The 27,140-nt window shown below is 40.8% G+C and overlaps 1 protein-coding gene across 2 annotated transcripts in view; it reads left to right on the forward strand.

Annotated features, from left to right (window-relative positions):
- Positions 1–26,485, forward strand: part of LAS1L (LAS1 like ribosome biogenesis factor) — a 37,414-nt gene extending 10,929 nt beyond the window's left edge. Inside the window, exons 8-13 of one of the 2 annotated variants that reach the window (XM_075053752.1) lie at positions 4,935–5,020; positions 6,030–6,245; positions 7,396–7,531; positions 8,099–8,478; positions 10,982–11,123; positions 25,953–26,485. In XM_075053752.1, the coding sequence (XP_074909853.1) occupies positions 4,935–5,020; positions 6,030–6,245; positions 7,396–7,531; positions 8,099–8,478; positions 10,982–11,123; positions 25,953–26,043 (1,051 nt within the window). In that variant the 3' untranslated portion in view covers positions 26,044–26,485. The remainder of the gene's footprint in view (positions 1–4,934; positions 5,021–6,029; positions 6,246–7,395; positions 7,532–8,098; positions 8,479–10,981; positions 11,124–25,952) is intronic. The other variant, XM_075053754.1, reaches the window with a different exon arrangement.
- Positions 26,486–27,140: the final 655 nt, after the last annotated feature.

The following is a 27,140-nucleotide window of genomic DNA, read 5'->3' on the forward strand; positions in this document are numbered from 1 at the left end:
GAGCCTGTGTAGGCCTGCCTGGGGTGTATCTGGCCAGTGGGCAATTAAGCAAGAGTTTGCTTTCCTGAAATCAGCCTGGCATCTCTGAAACAGTTTAACAGGCTTGAATTCAAGTGTGGCTTTAAGCTGCTTGAACCTGGTTCAGTGGAATGCTGTTCTGTACAGGGTGCTGTCACCAGGATGTGGCAGCCTTTTTGCATTACTGTTCCTACAGGAAACTCTGGTCTGGCAGATGTAGAGAAGACTTGAAAAGTAACCATCCCGCCCCCAACACCACCTCTACCTTGGAAGGAATCTGTGCAGTTGTCATGTTTTGTTAGTCCAAAAGTGCATGTGCGTGAATCTTTTCTTCTGAAAAGCTGTTATTGTGGATGAGTAGTTAAGATGCTTCAGTGTTGTTACTGCAATGTGTAGGCTTGTGTCCTTACATGTTGGTGAGTCAAATGGAAGGGTTAGACTACTCCTGTCTTTCAAAAAGATCTACTTGTGGAAATATTGTAGGATAGCTGTAGATTATAAATGAAACATTTAATTCCTGCACAGTGTGTTGGGAATTTCACTGCTTTGCAGTAATTTCTTTGGAAGGTAAAGTGGCAGTAGGATAGAATTGGTTTTACATTCTTCCTTCTTCAGGTGTATGTGATAGCATGAATTACAGGGCAGCAATGAATTGGTGTGCTTAAGGGGTGCCACTTCCAAAATTAAAGCAGTTTTAAAAGTTTGTCATCTATCTGGGAAAGTCCTAGAACTAGGTGGCACATCTTAGGAGCCTGATGTCATTTCCAGCTTTCACTGTCAGTTTTCTGAGAGCTTTGTTTGGAATTCCAGCCCAGTAACTTAGGTAAGGGTATGAAACTCAGGTGCTATGTGTGGCCTAAAGAAACTTCAAAGATAGGGCAAGAATCTGTGAAAAACAGCATCACCAGGTCCTTTGTTCCAACAAAAAAATTTGATGGTATAGTATCTCTAGGGTATCTGTCATTTTTTAAGTAATCTGGCAGTAACGCTTTCATAAGAACTTTGTCTTCACTGCATTATGCTACATTGAATAAGGCTTTTTTGATAGTTCCCTTAAGCCCAGGCTTCAAATAAGGCAAAGAAGACGGAGAGGAGGAATCTGGTTTCTGTGACTATAAAAATACTTTTTTTTTTTTTTTTTTTTTTGTCTTGTGGGTTTTGTTTCTGTTACCTGTTTCATGGTGTCCTGAGTGACTCCTAATGATCAGGCAACTTCAATAAAATAGCTGCTCTGATATGCAGGGAAATCCCCCACTTACAGCAGCCCAGGATGGGGGACTCTTTCACAACTCACAGCTTGCAAAACTAGCAAAGACCAAAACCCTTCAGTAGTGATGGTACTGCAGAGAGATTTTGCAATCGCATTTAACTGCCTTATGTGCTCACTGTTCGGAGAGAAGTTTTGGCAAGAATCTTTGTGTGTGTGTCTGTGTATATTATTCCCAGTAAGTATTGGTTCCACAATTCCAGACTTTGGACCGAACTTGTGGAAAGGAAACATACATGTTTCTGGATCAGATCAGCTTTGGCAGTGAGTTTCCAACCCTTATTCCTTTTACTTTACAGGCTGTCTCTCCACTCCTTTTGCTTCTTTAAGCAGTGTTAGCTCCAGAAAGCCCCAGGAACTGGGCGTCAGGCTACATACTGCTAGTTTTGGTACTTTTCTGTATTTTCCTGCTCTTGTCAACAATAGATGTCAGATAGGCCAGCTGCTGTAATGAAGCATTTTCCTTGATTTGTGCAGAGTGGTTTGACTATGTTCACACATGGGCTTATTCCGGGGAGCTGGCAGAGCCTAAGTAGGGAGGGGGCATGTGTTACAGGACAATGTGGAAGTCTGGTCACTCAGCTTATTATTTCTCCCAGTGAGTTTCTCATTCCTTTATCAGGAGATAAAGAGAGAAGTGGGACACGGGACTTGGTTGACACCTTTCTTCAAAACTGAGTAGGTGACCCTTAACCTTTACCACCTTCATTCTAGCTAGCGCAACTGGAAACCCAGTGCTGAGCATGGCTCTGGTGCTGGGTGCCGCTGGGGGTGGTGTTAGTTTCCAGGCCTCTGGGCAAGATCCAGTCATGCATCACATGGTAGCTCTGCATGGGTTTTGTTGCACTTCTGCAAAGCTCTCTGTGAAGTACCTGAAGTAATAATGATGTAATGGGAATGTTTCACCAGAGTGACAATGTGGGCTCAGCTCCACAGTTGTGGAATGTGAGGCAGCAGCCATTGGAAACAGATTTTAGCAGGGTATTGAGGTACAGTCGTTTTCTGTTGACTGTTGTTGTACCAAAGAGCTACTTTATCCATTCTCAATCTCTGGTTTTGGTTCAAGCAATGTAGGCCAGGTGCTGCCATGCTTCCTCTCATTTAAGCCTTCTTTATGCCTACTTTCCCCATTTTAATCCTGCAGGATTAAAATCCTGTGCCTATATCCAGCATTCTAGAACCACCTACACATTTTCTCTGAGAGCCCAAAATGGATTCATACATGTACCTTCTGTTTATTAATAATAGTATGTTAACTGTATTGAAAATGAAACCCTATCACACTCTGGTTTCCATTAGTCTTTATATAGCAACATAAATACAGTGATATGGCATGGGGTTTCTCTTGAGTGCAGATTTATCTTTAGAGGCAATTCTCCATTAAATGTTCTTATGTGAATGGTCACAGATTCTCTTACTTTTTCAGAAACTCAATAAAAGCTCTATCTTCTGTAGCCCTTGCTACCAGTCCATTCTGCACCATATTTGTTTGAGAAGATGAATAGTATTATGCTACCAAAGCAGCAGTGAGTGTGCAAGTACTTATAATCAAGTCACTCTTTTACTCAAAAACCCAAAGAAACTCCACAAGCTTTAGACATATGTTTGTGTGTAGATGTTTATATAAGTGAACACAGAGGTTCCTAGAAGTTGTTTTTGAATACCATTGTGGTAATTGCTTCTGCTTTGCTTCATATCTGTCCTGAAATGCTGTGACTCTGCTCTTTCAGTCACATAGAGTCTGTCATGTATCACAAATGCAGCTGGGCTAGTGCTTCCCCAGTGGCCTCTGTCTTAAGTTTTCTGAAGGACTGACTAACGGTACTTCCCTTCTCGGCTGAAGACAGGGTTCTTCCTGCAGTCTCCTATGTATTTCTGAAGGTGCTTAATTTAAGGACTCAGCTTCTTGCTTTCAGTTAAGAGAGAATTTTTTTTTTTAGGTCACTCATGGAAGATAGACCATGTGGGAGGGGTGAAGGCTGGCACGGAATGTGTTGACAAGGTTGTGACTTCATTAGGTACAGAAGCTTGGATTATGGACTCAGAGATAACAGAGTTTATGAGTTCTTTTGAATATGTCAAGTGACCTATGAAAGTGCTTTTTTAATTTGGAATGCCTATGTAATTCTGAGTAAAGCCTTTCATTTCCTCTATCGACATACCCTGTAATTTGGATTGTGGAGGGGGCAGAAGATTCCTTTAGACCTAAGGCAAAATGAGCTAACTGTAAAGGATCTTCTGCTGTCTGTTTCAGAGAACTGACCCAGTGGACCTTTTTTAGTCAGATGTTCTTCTCCTTAAATGGTTCTCTACTGAAACTGCCATCTGCATGGAGATGTCCTTAATAGTTGTGATGATCAGTCGTTGCATGTAGGAATAATGGTTTATGCCGGTATAGTTTCCAGAGAAGAGGATTGAAACTGGATTTTGTTTTTAGAAACAAATTACATTCTACCACTTGCCTTCTGATCTCCCACTACATCACTTACTTATGACAAAGTGGTCTAGCGCTTGTGTGTGTTGTTTCTGCACTCTGAGATCTTCAGCTGCTGTTTGTATTTATAAAAATCCTGTGTCAGATCCAAGTCATGCCTGGATGTTTAGATTTGGAAGTCACACCTATTGTTTTCTCCTGTTGGAGAAGACAAATTTTCTTGTCCATACCGTACCAAAATATGCCATGTTTGGCATGGGTACTACCATTCCAAATCAAATGAATCTGATAGCAAAAGCAGTTGTTTCTATGGAATTTATTCAATGTTTGAAAATAGTCATCTTGATTTTTATTCTGAGAAGTGTTTATTTTAGTGCTGTATCTTTGCATGGCTAGAGAAGCTAATGGATAGAAGCATGAACAGAAGAACTCAAGAGAATCCCATGGCTGGATATTGGGGTTGTTGTGGGAATTTTACTTCTGTCCCTTTTGCTGTATTTTACCTTCAAGCATCAGTTCAGCCTACCTATGTGGGTCTCCTCAGTCTTCCACTTGAATTAAGCCAGCCTAATAGGAGATGAAGTGGTCCTTGAGCTGGGCCATTCAGTGTTGTCCGACTATCTGAAGTTCGCAGGATAGCTATAATGGCAGGAGACATCCGAAAAAGAGCTGTAGGTACTGTAAGGAAGAGCAGTTGTGACCCTACTGCAACTTATCTGCTGAACAGCTGTGTGAATTGCACCTTAAGGTGTGCCTTGCCAGGAAGTCAACGAGGTTGGCTTTTCCCCAGAAATTTAACCTAGCTCTGTGGGTCAGAGGTCCTCAAATCTTGGCTGGCCTGCTGGCAGAAGACTTGAATTATACTGCAAACCGTAGGTATTTCAGTATGATAAACGTTCCTGTGCTTTTGATATGTTTATGACAAATGTTCCTGTGCTTTTGAAATACCAAGATACTTGCCTCTGCAACTCAAGCAGAAATGTTTCTTTCAAGGTTCTGGTTCTGTTCAGTTAGCACAACCGCCTGTTCCCTCCAAGTCTAGTGGGATATACCCAGCCCAAAACTGGCACACAATTTTAGGGCCTTACAACAAGCTACATCACCTCCTCATAGTTCCAGGTATTTGGCTCTCAAACTTGTTTCAGAACTGCTGCAAGTGGTGTTTTGATAGGTAAAGGAGTAAGTGGCATTAATAAGACTCTCTGATTGCTCTAGGGAGACAGTGGCTGAAGCTCTTCTCAGTGATGGTTTTCTCATCCCAAAGATGGATTGTCTGAAGATGCTAAATATCAAGTATGAAGGTTAGTGTTTTGGGCACCACGTAAGTAAAAAGTCCGTAGCTAGTGTTATGTCTAAGTCTGTTCTTTTTTTCTCATTATATTGAAATCTATAATTCTTTGCATGTTTTTCATATATCCGGGTCCTTCATATATATCCTCCATATATCCCAAACATCTTTTGACCTGTTCTCCAGACCCCTTTATGGCCATGCTTAGCTATGCCTTTTGCATGAATCTCTTACCATGGAAGGATAGCTCTTCAGCACTGAATGCTGCCTGGCTAAAACATCTTTTGAATGTTGCATCTCTGCCTTTATCTGCAGTAGTTAACTGACTTCATGGACTCCCACTAGTTTCTTTTCTACATTGAAGTTTTGAAGCAAATCTAAATGGGTTTTTTTTGAGCCTTATTCACCAGTTGCATTTAGTTCCATGCCGCTGCCCATAAGTGGGGAGTTGCATGGATTTTCTGCAAGGGAATTAAGTACCTAGAGGCAATGAAAATTAGTAATTTGTGTATGTCCCTGGGACCTCTTGGAAACACCAGCCAAAGAACTTTCCAAGAAAGATCCTCAAATTTCTGTGACTATATTACAGTAGGAAAAATTTATGAGCTTTTTGATTCTGTGTTGTTTTGCTCAACGTGCCTTCTCTTTGCAGTGTATTTTTAGACAGAATAGCTCTTCATTATGTGTGAAATAAGCTGAAACTGGAAAGAGATTAGCAAAACAGGTAGATTTTCCTGTGGTTTACCATGTGATTAGATCAGGCATTGTATTTTTTGCTTTCATTGAGCTGCTGTGTTAATTATTAATTTGCTGCGTATTTTACTTCCCTAGCATAAGAAAATAACATAAGAAAATAATAGTTCCAGGTTCAGTGAGGATCCTAGGAAATACTGTGGAACCAGTGATCTCAGAACAAACTACTTTAGTTTGGAAAAAGTGTCACAACTGTGGTTCATGAAAAATTACAAAACAGTGATTTTGGGGTTGTCTTTTTTTTTTTTTTTTTTTCCTTCTTATTGCAGCAAATAAAGAGGTATGGCAGTTCAAAATTCCTCAGACCTTTTACTGCTTTTGGCAGCCTTTGCTGACAGGCCTCCTCTCCCGAAGTTTTACACAGATCCTAATAGAGAAAATGTTTATGGAGTTGAAGGAATGTTCTGATTCTTCAGAACTGCGTCCTCAGTTCTTGATCAACTGGATTTCTGAGATGCTGACTGGCATTGCCAAAGTAAATGCTGGTGAGTATATCTGGAATTCCTGTGTGTATGAGTCTCTTCTGTACTACTGCAAAAACTGGGAGAGTGGTGTCATGTGAAAGTAGAGCTTTTATTGTTGCATTTCTTACACTTTTCAACCTGCAGCTTATGCAAGTCATGCATTTCTTGTCAATAACAATTACAATTTTTTGCTAACTTCGCTGCAGTCTCCTCAAGATAGGAAAAGCCAATCTCTCCCATGAAAAGATCAGGCACTTAAGTGCTATTTTTTCCAGATACTAGTACTTGTAGAAAATAACAGTAGGAGATAACAAATAAAGATGTCATATGCAACCTGTTATGAGTTCGCTGTTCCCAGTTCTTTCCTCGCTTAACAGAAGCCTGCCTTTTCAAGATACTTATATAGTCCTGCTGTCCTTTTTTAATCCTATCACAGGATTTTCATGCCTTCTAAACTTACACAAAAGTAATAAGTAATAATTTGTTTTCTATTCCTAACTCCTTAGAATTGGCAAACTGTATGTTTCACTCCAGAGACAGGGGCACAGAAGAGCTTTAATTATTCTAAGTGTGTCTCAGGAATTCTGTTAACAGGACTTTTATACTGCAATATAGTGTATCCCTGAGGAGGTTTCGAGCTGATTAATTTTGCCACCTCTTCTGTCCTCTCCCGGTCTGGCTCAGTCTGCACCAAAGTTTTGCCAGTATCTGTGGCAGTCATGGGTTAATGTTTGATGCTTTCAGTCAGCGCTGCACGTATCTATTATGTACCAAGATCCCTGAATAGTAGTAGTTCCCAGCTGTTAAGTCTACTCATTGCAGTGCTATCTGGAATGATCTTGGGTCCCAGAAGCAGTGTACTGCATTTATTTGGGACAATACTGTACAAACACATCTTGTGGCATCCCTGTCTGGGATGGCAGGCACAGAACCAGCTTGGGAACGTCTGCACCTCACTGTGGTCATGTCTTGTGGAGCTAAGCTAGCTGTCAGTGCATTGGCAAGTCTCTTGTAACAACCTTGATGTATTTGGTCAGTACATCTGGTCTTGGGCTTGGATTGAAATGCCAGCTTATTTGAGGATGAGTGTTCCAGTAAAAATACAAAAGGATGAAGGGCATATCTTTAATGAGTTTTGAGCACCTTGTTGTTTTCATTATCTTCTTTGAAGGGAAGAAAAGACAACACTGTAACAAACAGGTGTCCACGAAGGAGCTGTTCCTCCATAAAGTTCCTTTGCAGTGGATAAGACTGACTGATAATTGCTTGGAAGCTCCCTGCTGGGCAACCCCACACCTTCTTCAGCTGTAAGTTTGATCCTGTGACCTAGAAAAGGGACAGCAAACAGTGCTCTGTAACAGCTTTGGCCAGCCCCCTTGTGATATGCTGAGTTATAGCTGTGTTCCCTTCCCTATCTTTGCATCTAGTAGAAATTGTGGCAGGTGCATATAAAGCCCTGCTTGTTGCTGCTCATCTCCCCATTGATTCTACAAGGAGAAGGAGGAGGAGATGAAAAGCGGAGGTTATCTGGGGAAGTATTAAAGCAGCAACCTGGTCAGAAGAAAAGTGACTTGGTAGCAGAGATGTGACTGCTTATACAGGAAATATGAATTTAGCACGGGTGGTAACTTTTTCACATGAAAACAGCAAAGCAGGAATTCAGTTAGAAGTATCCCAAGTCCTCAATTTTAATCACAAAGAGGGAGTATTCCAGCATCCACCCACCAGGGAATAATCAGATTTGCCTGTTAGAGGAGATAATGAGCGAGCTGTCCTGGAGAAAACTCACATGTAAAAGGCTGCTCAGCTTGATAAGCCTTTATCTGGAATCTTTTTTGCTTTTAAGACTTTTACATTGCCCTTTTTCTTTCTAGGATCCTCACAATCATGAGACCTCGCTTGCCACGTTCTTCGCGGAAGAACCTTCTCTATCTCGCTTCTGTTTACACAGAAGGAGGTGGCCCTTTGTCCAGTCCAGGCCTCTCTTCAGACTGCAGTGAACAGCCAATTTACACTATAGAGAGCTTACAGTGGAGGGCCAGGCAAGAAAATCAGGTTAAAAATCAAGGGCAGACTGTAGAGAAACAAGAAGATGTGCTGGAGAGAGATGATGGTGTAGAGGAGGTGGAGGAGGAGGAAGAAGAGATGGTAACAGAAACAAATCCTTTGGAAGGACTTGCTCATTCCGGTAACGTGGTGGCTATTGCTGAGAAAAGGGCAGCACTGCAAGGGTCCGCCTGGCAGATCACTGCAGGTAAAAAATTATTTTGTAAGACTTGAGACAATCTTTGTCACTGGCAAATGTTAATTGACATGCCAAGGCATCTCAGCCCTCTGAGCCTGGCCAGAATTGAAATGTGCTTCAAAGTTATCTAAACACCAAATCACTGAAAACTGGGTTTTTTTCCAGTCTTCTGTTTATGTGCAGGAGTCATCTCTCTTAAACTCTTAAAATACTGTGAGTGCTGTTTCCAAGAGCATGTTGTTACTGCCTCATTGAATTTTTTATCAGGCTTTTCCAAACTGTTTAAAATTTCAGTGTATTCAACTGATGGGGCAGCATGTATGCCAGCTGTGAATGGCAAAGAAAATACGGATGTTTCTTTGACTTCTGTTTGTCAGACTTGGGGGTATTTGAAAGCACAGTTTAGCTGTGCTGGAAAGCACCAGTCATATGCTCTTAAGTTCCAAGCTCCAGGAAAACTGCTGTTATGACATGGTGGCAAGCAAAAGAAAGGAGCAAGACAAGTTTTTAGAGGTAATAAACAGTATATCCAATGTTTTGTTAGCTTTATTGTGGTAGTTATACTTTCTTGTTGGGGTAGAGGTTCTGTAGCTAAGGAGATTTTGGATGAGCGATTTATGGAAGGACTTGAAGACAAGAGGAAGAGGTTGGTGGAGAGGAGCTGGAGGCAGAGTGATATTTAAAGGAAGAAAAGCAGGCATTAGAAGACAATGAACTCTTGTACCCCACTCAGGGAAATTTTCCCAAGTTAAAAAAAAAAAAAAAAATCTGCCTAAGCAGGTTGGCACATGTGAATAGCTTGTTAGAGCTGGACCTTTTGAGAACAGAAGCAAAATTGTCCTCTGCTTCAGTGACTTTGGTTCAGATCAAGCAAAGCTTTCACTGAAGGAACATGCGTTGTGTCCTGAGCTACCTGATTTTGGTGAAGATTCTGTTTATGTAGTCGTTTATGGGTAAACTTAATTTCTGTTTGAATAATGTCTGTGTAGTTACCATCCTTAAACAATTTGAACTATAGCCAGTAGGTATGTACAAACCCATGACTACATGTGGTGTATCAACTATTTACTAGGTTGTTCCCCAGAGAGAGGGCTTAGCCTGTTAAATATATATAACAGTAATTTGCCTTACAGCTGTGTTGGATGTTACCAAATGCTATTTCTGCCCCCTTTTTAATTGTAAAATTACAACAGTTAGAAAGCTCTATCCTATGTTAAGGTTTTTGGTTTTGTTCTATTAAATGCCCAAGAATGGTATAAAAGTTAAAACAAATAAATCTGCTGGTTCTTTAGGGCAGTGCCTGGGTTTCTGAGCAGATACCAGGTACACAAAACAAATCAGTTTCAGGCAAAGAGAAGGAAATGGCCAATTTATACGTGATTAGCAGGGGTCTCAAATCATGTGTGTAATTATTGCTGGCTCTCTGGAGTGGAGTGCCTTATCTTCTGAAGGCTTCTGTCTGCTGGTCTTCGCTGAGCTGCTAGTAAGCATTCCAGAAATAAGTGTTCTGGTATCAAGAAAGCACATAGGCTTAAGAAATCTTACTGTCAAAACAATGACACATAGCAATTTGTATCTTTCATTTAGTTAGATGTGAAATAAGAATGAAATTTAAAGGGGGATTTCCCTATTGGGAGCTGCCTTTGACATTTTGGCATCACAATATAAAGGAATGGACTCACTGACGTTATCAGTTGTGATGGTTTCCCATTGTGCAGTTTCTGGTCCCCATTGGAAGCCAAATTTAACAAATGTGAAGTCATGGGGAGGAAACAGCAATAGGTGCTTGTAAAAACAAATAGCAGAATTTCCAAGACATTGTCATATTTTTTTTCTTTGCCACCTCATCCCAGCCCACCTGTCTGTCCAGAATTACCTTATTGGTTAATTAGGCTTCCCTAGCCTTACACTACTCTACTTCTGTGGTTTCAGTTCTTCTTTAGTCACTACTGCTTTGCAGCTGCTAATCTCAATGAGTCATTAAGAAGCTGATGCTTAGTCTCACTGGAGGAATGAGCTACTGGATGCAAAAGTGCTGGTTTTTATCTTCATATGTGTACAAATGACTCTTTCCATTTACAGAAGTATGCAGAGTAATTTTTTAAAATTAACGTATGTAAGTCAATGTGTATGTTTCAAATGAAAGTATGCTTAAAAGAGGTAGGTAGATATGAAGGCTTGCTCTAGAATACTGTGGGGTTTCTTTTAATGGACACTGTCTCAGTGGTTTGGATGAGCTGCACTGTGTAGACTGTGTGATGTTATGTGATTCCAGATGTGTCCCTGATGTCTTACATGCTACACTGACTTTCTTTGGAAGAGATAGTAGGGTTAGAAATAAAATTAGTTAGAACTGTAGTTCAAACTGTTTTTTGCTGAGTACCTGAGCTTGTTCATTTTTGCTGAATGGCTGAGTTGCATGAGACAGTATTTGTGGACTTGCAGGGATCTTATTCTTTGAAAATCTCTCTGGGGAGCTCAGACTTCTTGTTTATGTACTGTTTTTACCCAGATGAAGTGCGATGGAAAGACTTTCCTCTTGGGAAACTCCCAGGTCAGACAGATGACCCTGATGGTCTCATGCTGGATAATTACTCCATGATGTCCCTGCTTGATCAGCCAGTGAGAGATGAGTGGAAGTCTCCCAATACAAAGTGAGTAATGGTGCAGGCAGGACTTTGCCCCTGAACCATGAAATGCATTTGTCTCTCTGTGCCTTGTACTAAATGGTGTGAAAAATTAAGGATGATATTTCCATTTTACTTCTGTTTGACTAAATAGTTTGACCCAAATATCTACTACTATCTGTAATACCTACTAACTGCGCTTCTCATGGAGTTTTCAAGTAATGTGTGTGTTTGAAAGGACCTTTGCAGTGCTGGTGTAATAGTGTAACAGTCCGCTCTTTGGACTCTGCTGACAACTTTCAGTGTTGTCTGATGCTGTTAGTAAGATACAGTCTTCCGTAGAGTTACTAGTCTGGAAGTGCAGAATTTTTAAAACAGGCTACTGAGAGCTGATGCAGAATCTGTCTGGTGATACGCTGGGATTAATAACTTTAATGGGAAGAACTGTGGCCTTGCAATTAAAGTGTTCAAGACTAGAAGCCTCAGAACTCACTTAGCCTCCCCCAGTGTCAGTTTTCCCAGACTAGCTGGTCTTGTATAGGAAGGAGGAGTCATTCTAAAATGCACAGTGGTTTGCTGAAGCACTTTGAGGTGCATTAGTGGAAAAGCCTGAGGATGAGGAGAGAAGGTAGCCACAGGAAGTCGTTGACTGCAGATTACTTTTCTAACACCTGAGGAAGGAATTGGCTTTACATAACTGGGGTGGCAAATATTCTGAGAGTTTCACATCAGTGAATGCAAATGTGTCTCTTTTCTGAATGCTTGAAATGGAGACTATAGTACGGTTCCTGAGTAAAGTCTATGTCACTGCAGTCCCAGTTATTCATCCTATGGTTAACCCAGCATGAGACAAACTCTCTTCTCCTCACCCTCCCCCATGGCAAGAGGAGACTCTTCCTGCTTGTTTGTACTGCATTAGTCTGACAGTATGCTTGCATTGTTGATGGACACCGTCAGAAAGAAGTTACTGCTACCTGTATTGCTGTGACAGCTCACCAGTATCATAGGAAGTTACTTCATGAAGCCCTAACAGTCACCCTTTGAAGCTGAAAGAATATTCTCAATTCTTACCTCTCTGCATTTGTCTCCTTCATCTTTTCTTGTCATCAAGTCTGAGAGCTGCTATTTGTAATTGCTGCCGTTCTCATTCCCTTCTGGGAATGTACTTTTGTTTTGCACTCCTTTGGTCTTTTGCAGTATCTGAAAGTTAAATGCAGTGGCATAATTGGCAATCAAAAATGTTATTTCCATGGTATCCTTTGAGGAAGCCAATTTATAATCTTACCATCTTCACTCCTCCTGCTCTTTCTAAAAGAAACCACTGTAAGGATTATGAGATACTGCTGTTTAGCAGTTTGGAAGTTATTAGCACAGCCTCAGCAGGCTTGAAAACTTAGTTTCTATTAACTGGGGCTCTGATCCTCAGCCACAGTATGTTGCATTGCTGTGTGACCTTTTCAGAGCTGCAGCTAGTAATTTAAGCTGCAGATCTGACCTCAGTAAAGAAACACAGGTTGTCATGGAAATAATGGTAGCATTCTATAAAGCTTTAGTTAGATCACCTCTGTTACTAAATGAAGCTTATCCAGTTAAACCATCTCACTGAAGACATTTTAATAGGGTCATTATTTCACCCTTTGAAGTCAAGGGAACTTGAACGCTGTGAGCTGTCAAATCAATTTCATCACATACACAATAGGAGATGGGCTTATATGTATCTTAATCCAAGGAATACTTCAGAATATAAATGAATGGCAATTATGTTATTAAATGCTTGATAGGATAACTTTCTAATCAGTGATTCTTTCCTGTAGTTGATGGGCCCTGTCTAGTAGCCCAATGGGCCCAATCTAGTAGCTTCCAAAAAACGTAACAGTGACATTCATGCAGCCTGGGGTGTTGCACTGGGAAGAGCTCTTGCATATATTTTCACATATTCAGAGTTGTCTTCAGGTTAGCTTCCAGTTCAAACCTTCCAAAGAGCAAGGTTTCCATTCTTCTCCACCCTCTTGGTCATCCTCCCAGGGACTAGTCTGCTCTTTTGTCAGTTCAGGCCTGGTGAGAGAGTATCGTTTCTGCTTGATTCATCCAACTGAAATGTAAAATTAGCATCTTGGAGATTGCTGGGTAATCAAAAAGAAAATCTCCTTTCCTACTGCTCCTCTTTCTAACGGTCCAAATACTTAATGAAGTCATTGGTTCCAACATTTCTACTAGAGGCAGGACCAAACCTGCCTCTCTTTATATCAAGAGGTTAAATAAGTTATCTTTTTGAGTCTTCCTGAATGATGTTAATCACTGACAAGACCTATGTTTTGAGCGCTGCACGAATTTCTTCTCAGACTATGAAGAGAGCAGGTAACCATTTGTCTTCTGATAGTTTATCATTCCCAAAAGAAGAGTAAATCTATACTAGATGCAGAAAACCCCTTTTGATTCAGTAGAAGAGCCCTTTGGTGTCAGCCAGCCATGGATCATGTTTCTTGCAACATGTTCCATGTTGGGAATAAGGCAAATTCCTGGGATTTGCATATCTGCTTCTAGTCTGCAGAGCCCCAGCACTCTCACTGTAGTCACAAATGATAGAATACTTGATCTCAGAGACTTCATACATAAAGCTGTTTGACTTGATATTTAGGTGGGTGAGATCACTGATAAGAATAAGAATTCTGCAGCAGAATTCTAATTAGCTGCAGTAACCAGTACCATTCGGCATCTAGCCAGCAGGCTCTGACGAGATGGATAGGGGTTTCTTAATCCGATCCTCATTGGCTCGCTTGATTTTTTCTACACATGGTAGCTGTAGTCATCATTATGAAGGCTGTAATGAAGCGTATGTGGAGTAGTGTGATTCACTGTTTTGGCTTGTTTGTAAGCTGCTACTTGAAACCAGCTTTAGCATGTGCCCTTTCTGACTTGTGTGTTGTAGGCTTCAAGTGTTCTATAATCCCAGTATATTTCTTGGAGTGGTTTTTAGAGTAACAGGAATTAAAAATCACCTAGTGATTCCAGGTTCTGCTCTACAAGCAAAAGAATTCCTCTAGATACAAACTTTATATCATACCACTGATGTAGATGTTAAAGGAGATAGAACTTGGCCATATGAAAGTCTGCTGTCTGAAAATCCACAGCATGTATTACTCAATTAAGTTTTTTAATAAAAATTTGCTAAAATTACTAATAAACGTTTTTTTTGCCATTTTGCTTTGGACATCAACAAAATCTTTGCTAGTGTCAGCAGGAGTTAAAGTGAGTGCTGGTATTGAAGTGTGATTAGTTACAGCTTTACTCTTGAGTGTGGAAACATCTCTGTTAAATAAAATTTAGAATAGAATTAAGAACAGAAAATTTTGGTCAAATTACCATGAAATATAAGTCATCTCATGTGCATCTCTGCTCCATTCCAAATAACGTGATATCATAGAATAACCCAGGCTGGAAAGGACCTCGAAAGATCATCTGGTCCAGCCTTCTGTGGGAAAGGGAGCCGAGATGAGATTATACAAACTCCATCCTTGCCAAATTCCTCTTATCTAATAGGCTACACTTGATAGCAGGAGGGGCAGTGCAAAAGACCCCCAGAAGAGGAAAAAAGCCACCAGGCTTTTCTATTTCTGGATTCCTGAGAATGCAAGTATTTTTGGAGAGAAAACAGCAAGCAGAAGCTATTGCTATGGTGCTGCCGGATTTTTGCAGCTGATATGCTTACCAATATTTTATCCTTGCCACTTTTATTCCACACATTGTATTGTAACAGGAGTGATTTAGGATCTTTGGTAATCTGCATCTGTTTCTTTTACCTCTAATCCTCTAGTTGCAGGTGGTTAGAGAGATGATCTGGTGGTTCTTTTGTTGGTCTCCCAGCCCCAGCTGCTTTGCCTCCTTTTCCCTCCCCATACCAGTAGTCATTCTGCTGCAGCTTCCACCATCTCTGGTCATGAGAGTGAGCAGGTAGTTGTTTGTTTTGTTGAATACAAGTGCCAACAGTGGCAATATGCTCCTATACTCTCACAGGGAAGGTGAAGAATTGAGATTTATCACCATGGCAGCATTCTCCTATATCCCAAATTCCTCAAAAGTCTGTGACGTCAGTATACTGCTAGCTGCTCCTGCAGCTGGCAAAATACCTTGCAGTTTCTACTGCTTTGTCATCAGCAAGGTAATTAGCTGTGTTCTCATTGCTACTTCCTACTACTGTTAGAAGTTTTGCTTGCTAGCCCTTTATAAGAAAGGCTCAGCTGTGGATGCTGGCAGCTGACCTGGAGATGTTTTCCACATAGTATTTCCAATGTAATTTGGCTATGTTCCAACAAGAAAAAGTCCTCTGTGTTTAGTGTTCCATCACAGTTCCTAACAACTAGAAAGCAGAACCATGAAGCAAGCAACCACTGGGTGCACCTGGTCCTGCTGCACCTTCAGTGTTATGTTCCTTTCTCCTTAGCAAACTTGACACTTGTAGCTGCTTTTGTGATGCTCAGTTGTTGCAGTGAATTGTGTGAAGCAGTTCAAGTCTTGGCAGTTTTACAGCACTGGCAAGCAGTAGTTGAGTGTTATGATTAAGTGTTGACTTGGTAAAGCTTCCAGTCTGTCCTTGACTTAACATCACCTCTTGTGACATCAGAATAAATGTGATCTAATTCTTTGGATTTGGAGGGCATATAAGGGTGGTAGTAAAGAGTTTTGGGAGGTAAAACTTGTTAGGATTTTTGCAGATCCATTAAATGTCCAAAGTGGGTAAGATTTCTAGTTTTCCAAAACTTGCTTTCCTTATCATGCTTCAAGAGCAAAGCATCACAGTGTCATTAACATGGAAGCTGGAACTGTGGTTCTGGGAGTTACAATGTCTGTGAAGGTGCTTTGAGATTCTTGCTTGAGTAGTCTGCAAAGACACATCTTTAAAGGATCTTAAGGAAAAACCCCGAACACAAAACAAACACCCACATGTCAACAAGTGCATCTAAACATGAGGCTGAGCATTTGGCTCAACAAGTTTCTGATCCACAAACTGCTGGCAGGTGTGAGGGTAATTGAGAACACTCTTCTTCTGTGCTTGTGTGCTTACTTATGCATCTGCTTTTGAATGTAGTTGGAGGCAGGGAACTCAGACCTTTGATCTGAGCTAATGCAAACACTTTTGCATACTGGAACTGATGTGCAGCTAAATCTGGACCCTAACAGCATGATGCACCCTCTGGAAGATCTTCTAGGATGCGTTCATCCTCCCTTCTCCCTGAATGTTAATAGTATAGGAGATACGTGTGGCTGTTTTTTTAAAAGGCCTCTTTTTCATAACAAACTTGTCAGGGGTATTTTTCTCCCCTCCATGCTGTAAAAAGCATTGGAAGGTCAGATTTATACTTGGTCATAAACAACCTGCAACATGCATAGCTATAGAGTCACTCTAGTTTTAAAACAAAATGAGAAAAATATTTATATTGCTAATTAGATATTGAAATTGATTCTCATAGTTACAAATTAACCATTTTCTTTATTTGTAAGCTGTTCTTTGCAATGCACTGTTCAATGGTTTTCCACAAGTGAGTCGTTACTTATCCACACTTTAGGTAATGTTCTCTAGGTTTTACTTTCTAGGACTTGCTTATGATTCCATGGCTTGCAAAAAAAATTAGAAATAAGTGGTCCATGCTTCTGGGTATATGAAAAGAAGCAGCGAGACATACAAAACAGATATGGCTATGGGGAAATGCTAGGTCAACCTGTCTGTACACAGAAGAGCAAATATGTTACTATAGGATAGAAAAAACTGTCTGTCAGCCAGTTAAAGATTGCCAAGAGGTTATTGGGCTCAAGGCTTAGCTGAAGTATATTTCAGGAAGGAATTTCTGCTCTGTACCATGCTTGCGTAACTGTAATGGGAAATTTTGCTAAAGATACTTAGCAGAGGCAAGAACCTTGGAATAACATGGGTCATCTTTCGGAATCAGCACCATAGTACTTGCCTACACGCTTGGCTGTGGCCCCTACTTTGACTTGGAGAATAAGCTGCTGGTAACCAGGACAAAAATGTTTGCCAAGGCACACAGCTCCTCTGTTCCTGGAAGAGACAAACCTAATTTGCTTTATAAATTCTTGCTCACATGTGCCAAAACAATCCTCTTGGTATCTGCAAGTGGACAGCTGGAAGGATATGTTTTTTCCAGTTTCTTTGATGCTTTTCTTGTAGATAATGCTTAGTTATTTGGTGCTCGCAAGGATATGAAAAAACGTGTGGTGATATTAAGGAATTCATGACAGAGTAGTTGGTGTAGATTGATTGTTCGTACTTTTATGGTTAGGAGGAAGCTGCTGTTTCATTTTGTAGTTCAAAGTAGTAGATTGCCCTGGAGAGAATTAGACCTTTTCTGCAATGCCTGTCCTGGGGGCAAGGGTGTAATTTCTATGGTGGCACTTTGCAGAGAGGCTTATACTGATGTTGCCATGGAACTAGCCATCAGTGAAACCAATTACACAAGATGGTTTAGAAATCTTGTTTTAAAAAAGGGAGGGGAAGCCTGAGCCATCAGTAAATATCTTGCAGTTAAGGTTGAGGGTATCATTCACTTCTTACCTATGGTATTCTGTTCTCTTCGTATACCATGGAAATAAAAGAGGGAAAGTGATGTACACGATGTAGCTGACTTCCTGAAGAAATCGCTAAGAGCTGATTTATGCTGCAGTGCAGTGCCTCATGCTTATGTTACAGAAGCAGAATGAGTCCCCGTTAACTGCTGCATTGCAGACCTGCACAGTCTGTTGCCTGTTCTGTGTAGCATAGAATTACTTGTACTTCTTGAACTCTTACTCAGAGGAAACCAAAGCAATTTACAAAGCAGGTGCATAAAGAATCATCTTGCTAACCCTGAAGTTCAGCCGCTTCTTGAGTGGAATGTGGTGGCAGCTAAGACAAGCATAGCAGAAGTATGCTGGAAAAGTAGTACCTTGAAAACTTAAAATAGCAAAGGTCACACTTACCAATTTCTTCTCACTGTAGGCTGTTTTATTCATATTGTCTTGAAAATAGTCTTCTGCATGGGTTGCTGCATGCCTTTTCTTCATATTTTAGTATGAAACAATTTCAGCATATATTCAATGGTGAAATCGCCATAGAGGTATATAACTAATTGCTTCTAGGAATTTGTAAATTGTCTTGAAACGTGCTTTAATCAGAATTTGCTGTTGTCATCTTTGAAGAGACCTCATTTTAAATAATGTCAGTGACAAGATTTATAATTGCTCTTACATGATTCTTGTGTAAGTTACAAGACCTTGTTGTCCAGCAGGTGCCTCAAAAGAACCTGAGGCTTTGCTTCAAGTCATACTACTCTTCCTGTTCATACCTCTTCGCCTTCTACGCTGCCTGTGTTAGTGGCACAAAGGTACTGAAGTGCCTTAAGGCACCAGTGTTGTCATGACTATACAAGACTGTACCAGTTTAAAGAGTTTTTCTTGCCTAAAAGACAGGAAAAAGATGAGTCAAAACCCACTGGCAAATCCAGAAGGTGGATCAATTTTAATTTATTGTTGTTAACTGCTTTTGATATTGGAGAAGAAGCAAACCTGTGGGAAGGGGGCATAGTTTGATGGCTGGAGGCATGTTTCCTCATACTGTATTTATGCATGAACAGGAGCAGGGAGAGATGATGAGAAACCATTTCTCATGACAAACCTCTGTTCTCTTATTGCCAGAGATGTGGGGATGGAGAGTGGGCTGGAGTAGTTACAACAGAATCTGGAAGACCTAGAACCTGTGCTCATTTCAAGAAAAGTATGGTTGCACCAGTAGAGCAGGAAGCTGGCTCTAGCCTGCTTTTGAATGCTGGAAATAAAGAGGCACCCTTTGCCAGAGTAGAGAAACTCATTGATGCTGTGAAGAATTAGCATGGCAGTCTAGGTGATTTTTATACTAGAAAAATAGGATTGAGGTGGTGAGTAAAAAGGTTTGTTCCTCTTTACCACTTCTGCCGGTGTGTATCCTACCTCAGCTCTGTCTACTGTGGGTTGTCTTGGATCAAGTGAGGTTTTGTTTTCGACATCAAGCTCAGTCCCTGTCGTGGTTTAACCCCAGCCAGCAACTAAGCACCACGCAGTCACTCACTCACTCCCCCCCATCCAGTGGGATGGGGGAGAAAATCGGGAAAAGAAGTAAAACTCGTGGGTTGAGATAAGAACGGTTTAATAGAACAGGAAAGAAGAAACTAATAATGATAATGATAACACTAATAAAATTACAACAGTAGTAATAAAAGGACTGGAATGTACAAATGATGCGCAGGGCAATTGCTCACCACCCGCCGACCGACACCCAGCTGGTCCCCGAGTGGCGATTCCCCGCCCCCACTTCCCAGTTCCTATATTAGGTGGGACGTCCCATGGTATGGAATACACTGTTGGCCAGTTTGGGTCAGGTGCCCTGGTTGTGTCCTGTGCCAACTTCTTGTGCCCTGGCTGGGCAGGAGAAGCTGAAAAATCCTTGACTATAGTCTAAACACTACTGAGCAACAACTGCAAACATCAGTGTTATCAACATTCTTTGCATACTGAACTCAAAACATAGCACTGTACCAGCTACTAGGAAGACAGTTAACTCTATCCCAGCTGAAACCAGGACAGTCCCTAAACTAGCAAACAAACTGAGATTAGGCTCAAAACATTCTCTAACATCCACATTCATTTGAGCCCACAGCAATGTTTTGCCTACACTGTTCTGAACTGTTACAGATTTAATATGGTCTTTTCAAGTGAGTAGTGTTGTGATGCACTGTAAAAGCTGAGTTGTGCTACCAGAACAGAGCTGTTGGGCCCTTCCTTGAATGGAAGCAATTAGTGTGAAGCTTGGGTTTTTTTTTTCTTTGGGGAAGGCTTTGCCCTTTGCTGAGGGGAGAGAGAGGTTCCTGGGTTTATTAGGAAATGACAGGAGAGAACTGGAATCCAAGAAATAGCAAGGGAATATGGAGGCAGCTTCAAGGTAAAGTGGAAGATAGAATTCTAGAAATTACTTGTCTGTTGCAAAGGGGATTAGGCTGACCAGTTTATCTGTTCTTCCTTAGTCCGGTGTATTTTATGACTGTGTTTGCAGTTGAATTTGGTTATCTGCACACATTCCAATGGCGTGGCATACTTTGCTTGCTTCTTATGGTAGATACTTTCTGATACCCAACTGCCTGATACTGTTTGCCTTGTGGTTTCCCAGTACTATCGAGAACTATTTTGTTGAAACGGAAGAAGGGGCATTTAGCTGAAGACACCTAATGAATGCATTTCAGTTAGAAACAGTATCCTAAATGTTGCTGCATGTGATTCCTGTATTCCCCCCTGCTGCAGCCTTCCCTTAAAACCAGGCAATTGAGTGATGCAAATCGGTGTGAATAAATGCACTGTGATGCAACATTGGACACAATTTATACTGCTTATTGGCATGGAATGGCTCTTGCTTACCTTAAACTATTCAAGATCACTACTAATGGTAGTCACAGAGGACAACTTCACGGAAACCTTTCTGTGGAAGGAAAGAACAACCTCAATTTGTTTATTTAAAGGTTTTTTTAAAAAACAGTAAAAATAATGTAATGGCATCAGAAGTATGCAGCGACCTGATGTAGCATACTGGGTTTGTCTTCTAGAAATTCAGTCTCAGTGCAGTAGTAGAAAGGCCTGGGACAAATTTCAATTACAGAAAGCAGAGTTGTCAAAGAGCAGGAAAAAGCACACAAAGGTGACATTTCTTATCCTTTAGAAAAAGGGCATGCTAGGCATAGCTGCCGGCAAATTGTTTGGGTCACTCTGAATTTTAAAGGTAGTTAATACAGGAATAAATTGCCCAGAAAGATTGTGAAGTCTTCATCCTTGGAGACATTCAAAACCCAGTTGGACCTGGGCCTGGGCAGCCTGTTCCAGATGACCTGAGCAGGGGGATTGGACTAGACAATCTTCAGAGGTTTCTTCCAACCTCAGTGATTTTATGAAAATATCTCTACTCGTTTCTCTTCCCACTTCCTCAATGAAAACTGATAATAGCAATAAACTGCTGAAGTAGTTTTAGTAGTAACCTAAAAACTAATTGAAAAGAAGCCTCCACATGTAACCACTTTTGTCCAAAACAAAAACTAATTTGAGGTGTTTATAGGAACAGTAAGACTATCCAGTGGAATCTAGTTAGTACTTGTTTTTCAGGAGTAGTATATCTGAGGACATATAAGTTAACCACAAAGAGCCTGTGACTGGGAAAAAGCAACTTTGTAGTACAAGTATTTTATTGTTTCTGTTTGGTTTTGTGGTGTCTTCTGAAGCACCTAGTTCTGGCTACTCAGAGAGCAAATGTGGGAGTGTTTATGTTGTAGATTTGATTTCTTTGTGCAGCTTCTGTTCACCTAACAGTATTTGGAGTCTTATACCCTGAAAAAGAAACAGATATGTCTTTTCGCCTCCCCCCCTCCCCCCCCATTTTTGAAAGGATGATAATTTCTTTACTGGCTTCAGAATTGAAGATCTTTTGATCTGTGATTGACTGCGGGGGGGGGGGGGGGAGTCTTTAAATAGCTTTTATTTTCATTAAATGGTAGAGTTCTCATAGGTTAGCAAGTATTATGCTGTCCTTTCGCCTCTGTGACTAAGAGTTCTTTCTAGGCCTGCCAGTAAACCATTTCAGCATGCAGGTCACAAGCAGCAAATAATATGTCAAAAGAAAAGTTTGTCTCTCATGTTGGCAGATCAAATTCTGCAATGGTCTAGATCAAGGTAATTGACCGGTTTAATGTTTCCTTCCTTTATCAGTAACACGAGGTTCATTTGGAAGAAGATGCCTGGACTGCATTTAGTCATCGTGAGGACTGACTGTATACTGATTGCAAACTAGAAAGTTGCAAGCCAGACACACAGATTTCAGTGCTTCATTGTGCAGACTCTGAAAAAAGCCAGCAGGTGTTGCTTTTCCCTCTGCACTCAATAATTGTTTTCCATATGGGCTAAGATGCAGAGATACATAGAGGAGCGACTGCAAGAGCTTTGTCTATATTCAGCCAGGGAGGTGGTTTTCTTTTTCTCCTCATGTGCTGCTTCCAGTTGGCTATTTTTTGAACAGTGTAATGTGTCATGCAGCTTGTATTACTAGAAAATACCCATGTAGAAAATGAAAAAGCACATACCAGGCCAAAAGTAACACATGTTTCTGCATCTCTTTTGTGTGGGTGTGAGGGGCAGACAGTTTCTGCCACTCAGATCACAGCCTGGCAGGAGGCCAAGGAAAAAAACTTAGAAAGAAACATGAGGAAAACCTGTTGTTACCAGAAATAAAAAGGAGCGGAACCTGATTTACTCCTGTAGCTGTGCCTGGAAACAATCCACATTTCATCAGGAGTGTTAGAACAGCAGCTTGTTCATTCTTCTTATTTCCCTTGCATGGCAGCTTCTCTGTTTGCCAAAGGCCATGTGGCATCAGAAAGGTTGTCTGACTTGCCCAGAGGCAGAAGGGAGCAGATCTTCTTGCCTACTTCTCATGTATTCTTCTATGTAGAAACTTTTGTCCACAGTCTTGCAGCTACATGGGTTTTCTGCTTCCCCTTCAAAAGGGGTTTGTATGGGCTATTCCAGAAGGGGTGTTTGCTATTTGCTGCTTCTTTGATACTGCCCTCCAACTTCTCTATCTGCAGAGAGCTGTTCTGCCAGGCTGACTGTAGGGATACCACAGTATGGTATGAGAGATTGTGAAAATTTGACACTTTGAAAATATCCATAAGATGCTTGCAAAAAGCAGCTGCAGTATAGGCAATGGGACACGCCCTTTCTAAAAGCTGTGGCTGTCTTTGTCTTTCTCTCTGGCTCCACAGACTTAAAGCAAATGAAGGTAATGAACTGCAGAATGGGTTTCCAGAGCATGGAGTTTGACATTAATTTGGAAAAAGTGCTTTGGACAGGTCATGTTACAGAAGCAGAACCTCTTGCTGCAGCCCTAATTCACCAGGTCCACAGATGAGAATGGAGTGCTTGGTGATCTTATGATGCGTTTAATCTATGTTGTTTAAAATCTGCCAGAATTCTGCCTGCCTTGTTTGAGGTCTGTGCTTCTTACTAAATAGTTCCTATGAATCTGTAGCAAAACTTGATTACATACCAGGAAAAATACGTTTTAGTTGACAACCTCCCTCCCCTTTTAAAGATGAGCTCAATCTTGAGAGACAATCAAGAGCCCATCTCTTTTCCTGTGTTTCACTTCTTTTTCTACTTTTGTCGTTGTTTCTGGATGTTCAGAAAATTGGAGAATGTGCCTTCCCTCTGCTGAAAGCAACAGCCTAGCTATCCACGAAGTTTTCCCCCCACAAGGATGCTGGATAAGTAATTTTTTGTTCTTTCTCTGCTCATAGTTTTCTGCCTGCCACTTATCACACAGTTTGTGGAACTTTTGGACATTTGTGGAACACTCTTGTGGAACCCTTTACACACAGTTTCTGTGGTTTGCCATCAGATCTTCCCAAAGATGAGCATGCTGTTTCCAAAACAGAATAGTCTGGATCTCAGAGAAGCAAAATAGTTCAAAAAAGATGAATCCAGCCAAAACCAGTGAATTTTGAGGCTGTACTCCATTGTCACGTATTTAGCTAGCTGTCTTTGCAGATATACTATTGGAAGAAACCAGTGGCAAGCAAGGGGCTGGGGGAAAAGTAGCACTTATTATGGAAATGGCACTTTCTCCCTTGAATCCCGAGTAATAAAGTGCTGTTATTCTGCTTGGTGATACTCCAGTTTCTTCCCTCCTGAAAAGTGGTTGATCTGCTATGATGAGCTTGTTCTTGGCAACCTTCTTGCAGTACAGTTAAGACAGAGAATGATGTCAGTGTCTGTCCCCTGAATCCCTGTCCTGGGAATGACAGCAGGTCTGTGAAGTCATGAATGATGAGGAGTATACATCACAAGGGAGGAAAAATTATCCCATTAGCAGGCTGAATTCAGGATAGTTTCCAACAGCCAGAGAAAGACTCTTGCGTCATTACACTGGGTGTGATAGCTGTGATGTTTCTGTGTTGGCTTTGTCTGCAAGGCCTCTGGCAGTGTCTCATCTGAACAGGGAGCATCTAAGAGGTGTTTTGACCTTAAAGGAGAAATTATCTGTCTCTCAGGAGCTCTGAACAACAGCCTCTGCTATATAGCCAGTTATTCCTGAACACCTGGAAAAGGCATTGAGTTTTTTGGTGTATAGCTTGAAGTTGCTGTATAAATAAAACTTTCCAAACATCTCAATCTTGTTTGCAGAAATTATTTTCTGTCTTCAGAGGTTTTTGGTTTTAACATGAGACATAAGTTCCTGTGATGCTTGGATACTTTGGAAAAGCTTGGGGTTCCTTCCTCCCTGATCCCAAAAGACTGTGTTCTTTGCTGGGTTTTCTGGTGTATGCTCTGTATGTGTGTTGTCAAAGTTTGTATTTAGTGTTGCTGTGGCAACCTCTGAAACTTTGAATAGCTGCTGTCATCCTCAGGCAGTCGTTTTGGTTTTTGTAATAAGCATATGTGCTTTTTGTTTATTCCCAGTGTCAATTTTACCTGACAGGAGGGGCAAACTTGGCAAATAATGACCACTTGGAGAGTTTTCTGAGGGTGGAGTTGTTGACATGCAATTGCTTTAGGGATTGCATCAAGTGGTTGCACAGACATTTCAAAAATGGGATTCATCATGGTCATGGATAATGACTGGATTTTGTTGTCCTAAGGATGAGATGCATAAGCAGGTAGGTGAGAGAGGTGGTTAATATGTGCTGAAGGGTAAAGACAGTGAGTAGGCAGGGAATATGTTCTTATCCTGGAGGATGCTAGGTTATAGCTCGGAGTGTATGAGCTTTCCTTGGGCATAAGGAATAGAGAAAGTGAAAAACATGCACAAGACAAACACATTTTCCCTGTTTCTCCTTCACAATGTCAGATATCAGGTTTCAAGTGGATCCTTTAAGGATTTCTTTTATTGATAAAATTTAGCTTTCACCTTCACCGTTCTCATAAAATGAACAAAAATGATAAAACAAACCCTTATCTGACCTACTTAACAATATGGTAGTGATATAAGTTCCTTCACATGGTAAAACTTTGGGTAGGGAAGGGTTTACTTACATTCTCAAACTGTTCTTTGAGCCTTGTGTTTGACAGTGCCTTATGTCTAGGAACACTCTGTAAAATAATCTTACTTGTTGCTTTGTATGCTGTGTTAGGGAGCTGTCATGTAAACAGGTCATTGTTTGGGGGACCTCCTGGGACTCAGCCCTAACTGGGTAACTTCTGCTATGAAAAGGGATTTTGCACCTGTTTGAGTGAACCACCTTCTAAAATTAGAAATTATTTGGCATGCTGTGTCTATCACCAAACAACAACTTCCTTTAAAGTCTCTGAAAGCACTAGTTTCTGTGACTTCTTTGTAAAGTCATAGAAATGGCTAGTTGCCGTGTGCAGAGTGTATAAGCTTTGTAACATCTGTAGCTTCTGACAGACTGTTCTCATATTGACTACTTGCTGTGTTAGCATTTCACCTGATGAGCTTGTATTCCTAGCTGCAAAGGAGAGATGAAGGTTCAGATGAAAATTCTTGTGTGGTTATTTCTGAAGTCAAGTCTCTCTCACAATTGTTGGTAACTGGTAACATTTCCTTTGGTTTGTGCTTTGGTACTTCTGGCACCTCAGGACTGCTGCCTCTCTTGAATGTGAACTGATGAAAAACTAAGGACATTGCAGCAGCTAAGTGTTGAGAGCTAAAAATGAGAAATGACATTTTGTTTTCAAAATAAAACTTGTTAAGTTTAAGGTGCTATCAACATTACTTTGGTGATGTGAGCTTCTAAACCAGCTCACTGCTTATGTGCTTTATTTCTTGTCTTCTCACAGCTCTGCAGAATTGAATGTTCCTGTGACAGGAGGATTGTTATGGACCCAGAATGACTTCCATAAAATAAAAAGTGGCCTTCAACTTTTCTAAGACAGCAGAGTGCTCTGCGGCTTTCAATATTGCACAAGATAAGTGGCACGGAACAGCTAGTAATGGTGATGGGGAAACAGCCACTCCAGGATGTATTTTTTTCATGAAGACTTACTGATTTTTACCATGTAAAATCAATATTTTATAAAGGTGGTGTGTTTTAAGTTCCATGTGTGGTAACCATTGTCTTGCTTAACCACTAACATTAACTTTTAGCTCTAGTTGATGTTTGCCCAATACAGTTAGAATATTTGGGAATCCCTCAGTGTTCCTTAATTTTTTTCATAGTTAATAAATAGAAATGACTGAAGGCAAACCTTTTTTCTGGACCCTGTTTTTCCTTTTTCAGTCAGGTATTCTGCAGTGTCCTCTGGTCCTCCCCTTGTTAGCCAGGCTATTAAGCCCTGCCTATTTCAGTGACGCTAATATTGTCCTATGTGAGTTTGCATGATTTTGCCAGGATAAGATTGTGCTACAATTTTCATCTAGCTAGGATTTCACATGAAGTGTCAGGGATCCAGCCTAGTTACAGCATGGCTGAATGCACCATAGCGCATGAATATCTTTTACATTTTTTTTTCTCACCATTTTTTTCAAGTGATAGTTTTGAGGCCTCTACTATCTCTTTTTAATTAGTTTTCTTCTTGATGTTATTTCTATTTGTTATTTTGCTGAGGTTGATGACTAATGCTGTGGTCTTTGCTGAGACCTAGTGTGATTACTGCAGTAATGGGCTTGAGTACCCTGTTGGAAAGTTGTTGAGAAAAAGGACCTCCGCTTATTTTTTTGTAAATTCAGTTTTCTTTACCTGTATTAAAGGTTCTTGGAACTTAGAGGCTTCTGCAGTTACCTGTCAGGAGTTCAAGCATATATTCATTGTGGGACTCCTCAGTAAGAATTTGTTGGAGTGTATCTGCTAGAGGGTAAGACAGAGCTTTCCTCTGAGTCAGTCTGGTAATTTGCAGTATTTACAAACCAAACAGAAACAGGAACGTGTCAGTGCAGCATTGTGATGGAATCGTTTTAGTTCTTTAGAGCTACTGCTGACATTATGTGCTAATGTTCTGTAGAAAGAGATACAAAAAGGGACATAAAAC

This window comes from Buteo buteo, chromosome 22 (genome assembly GCF_964188355.1).
Source record: "Buteo buteo chromosome 22, bButBut1.hap1.1, whole genome shotgun sequence".
Classification (NCBI taxonomy): Eukaryota; Metazoa; Chordata; class Aves; order Accipitriformes; family Accipitridae; genus Buteo; species Buteo buteo.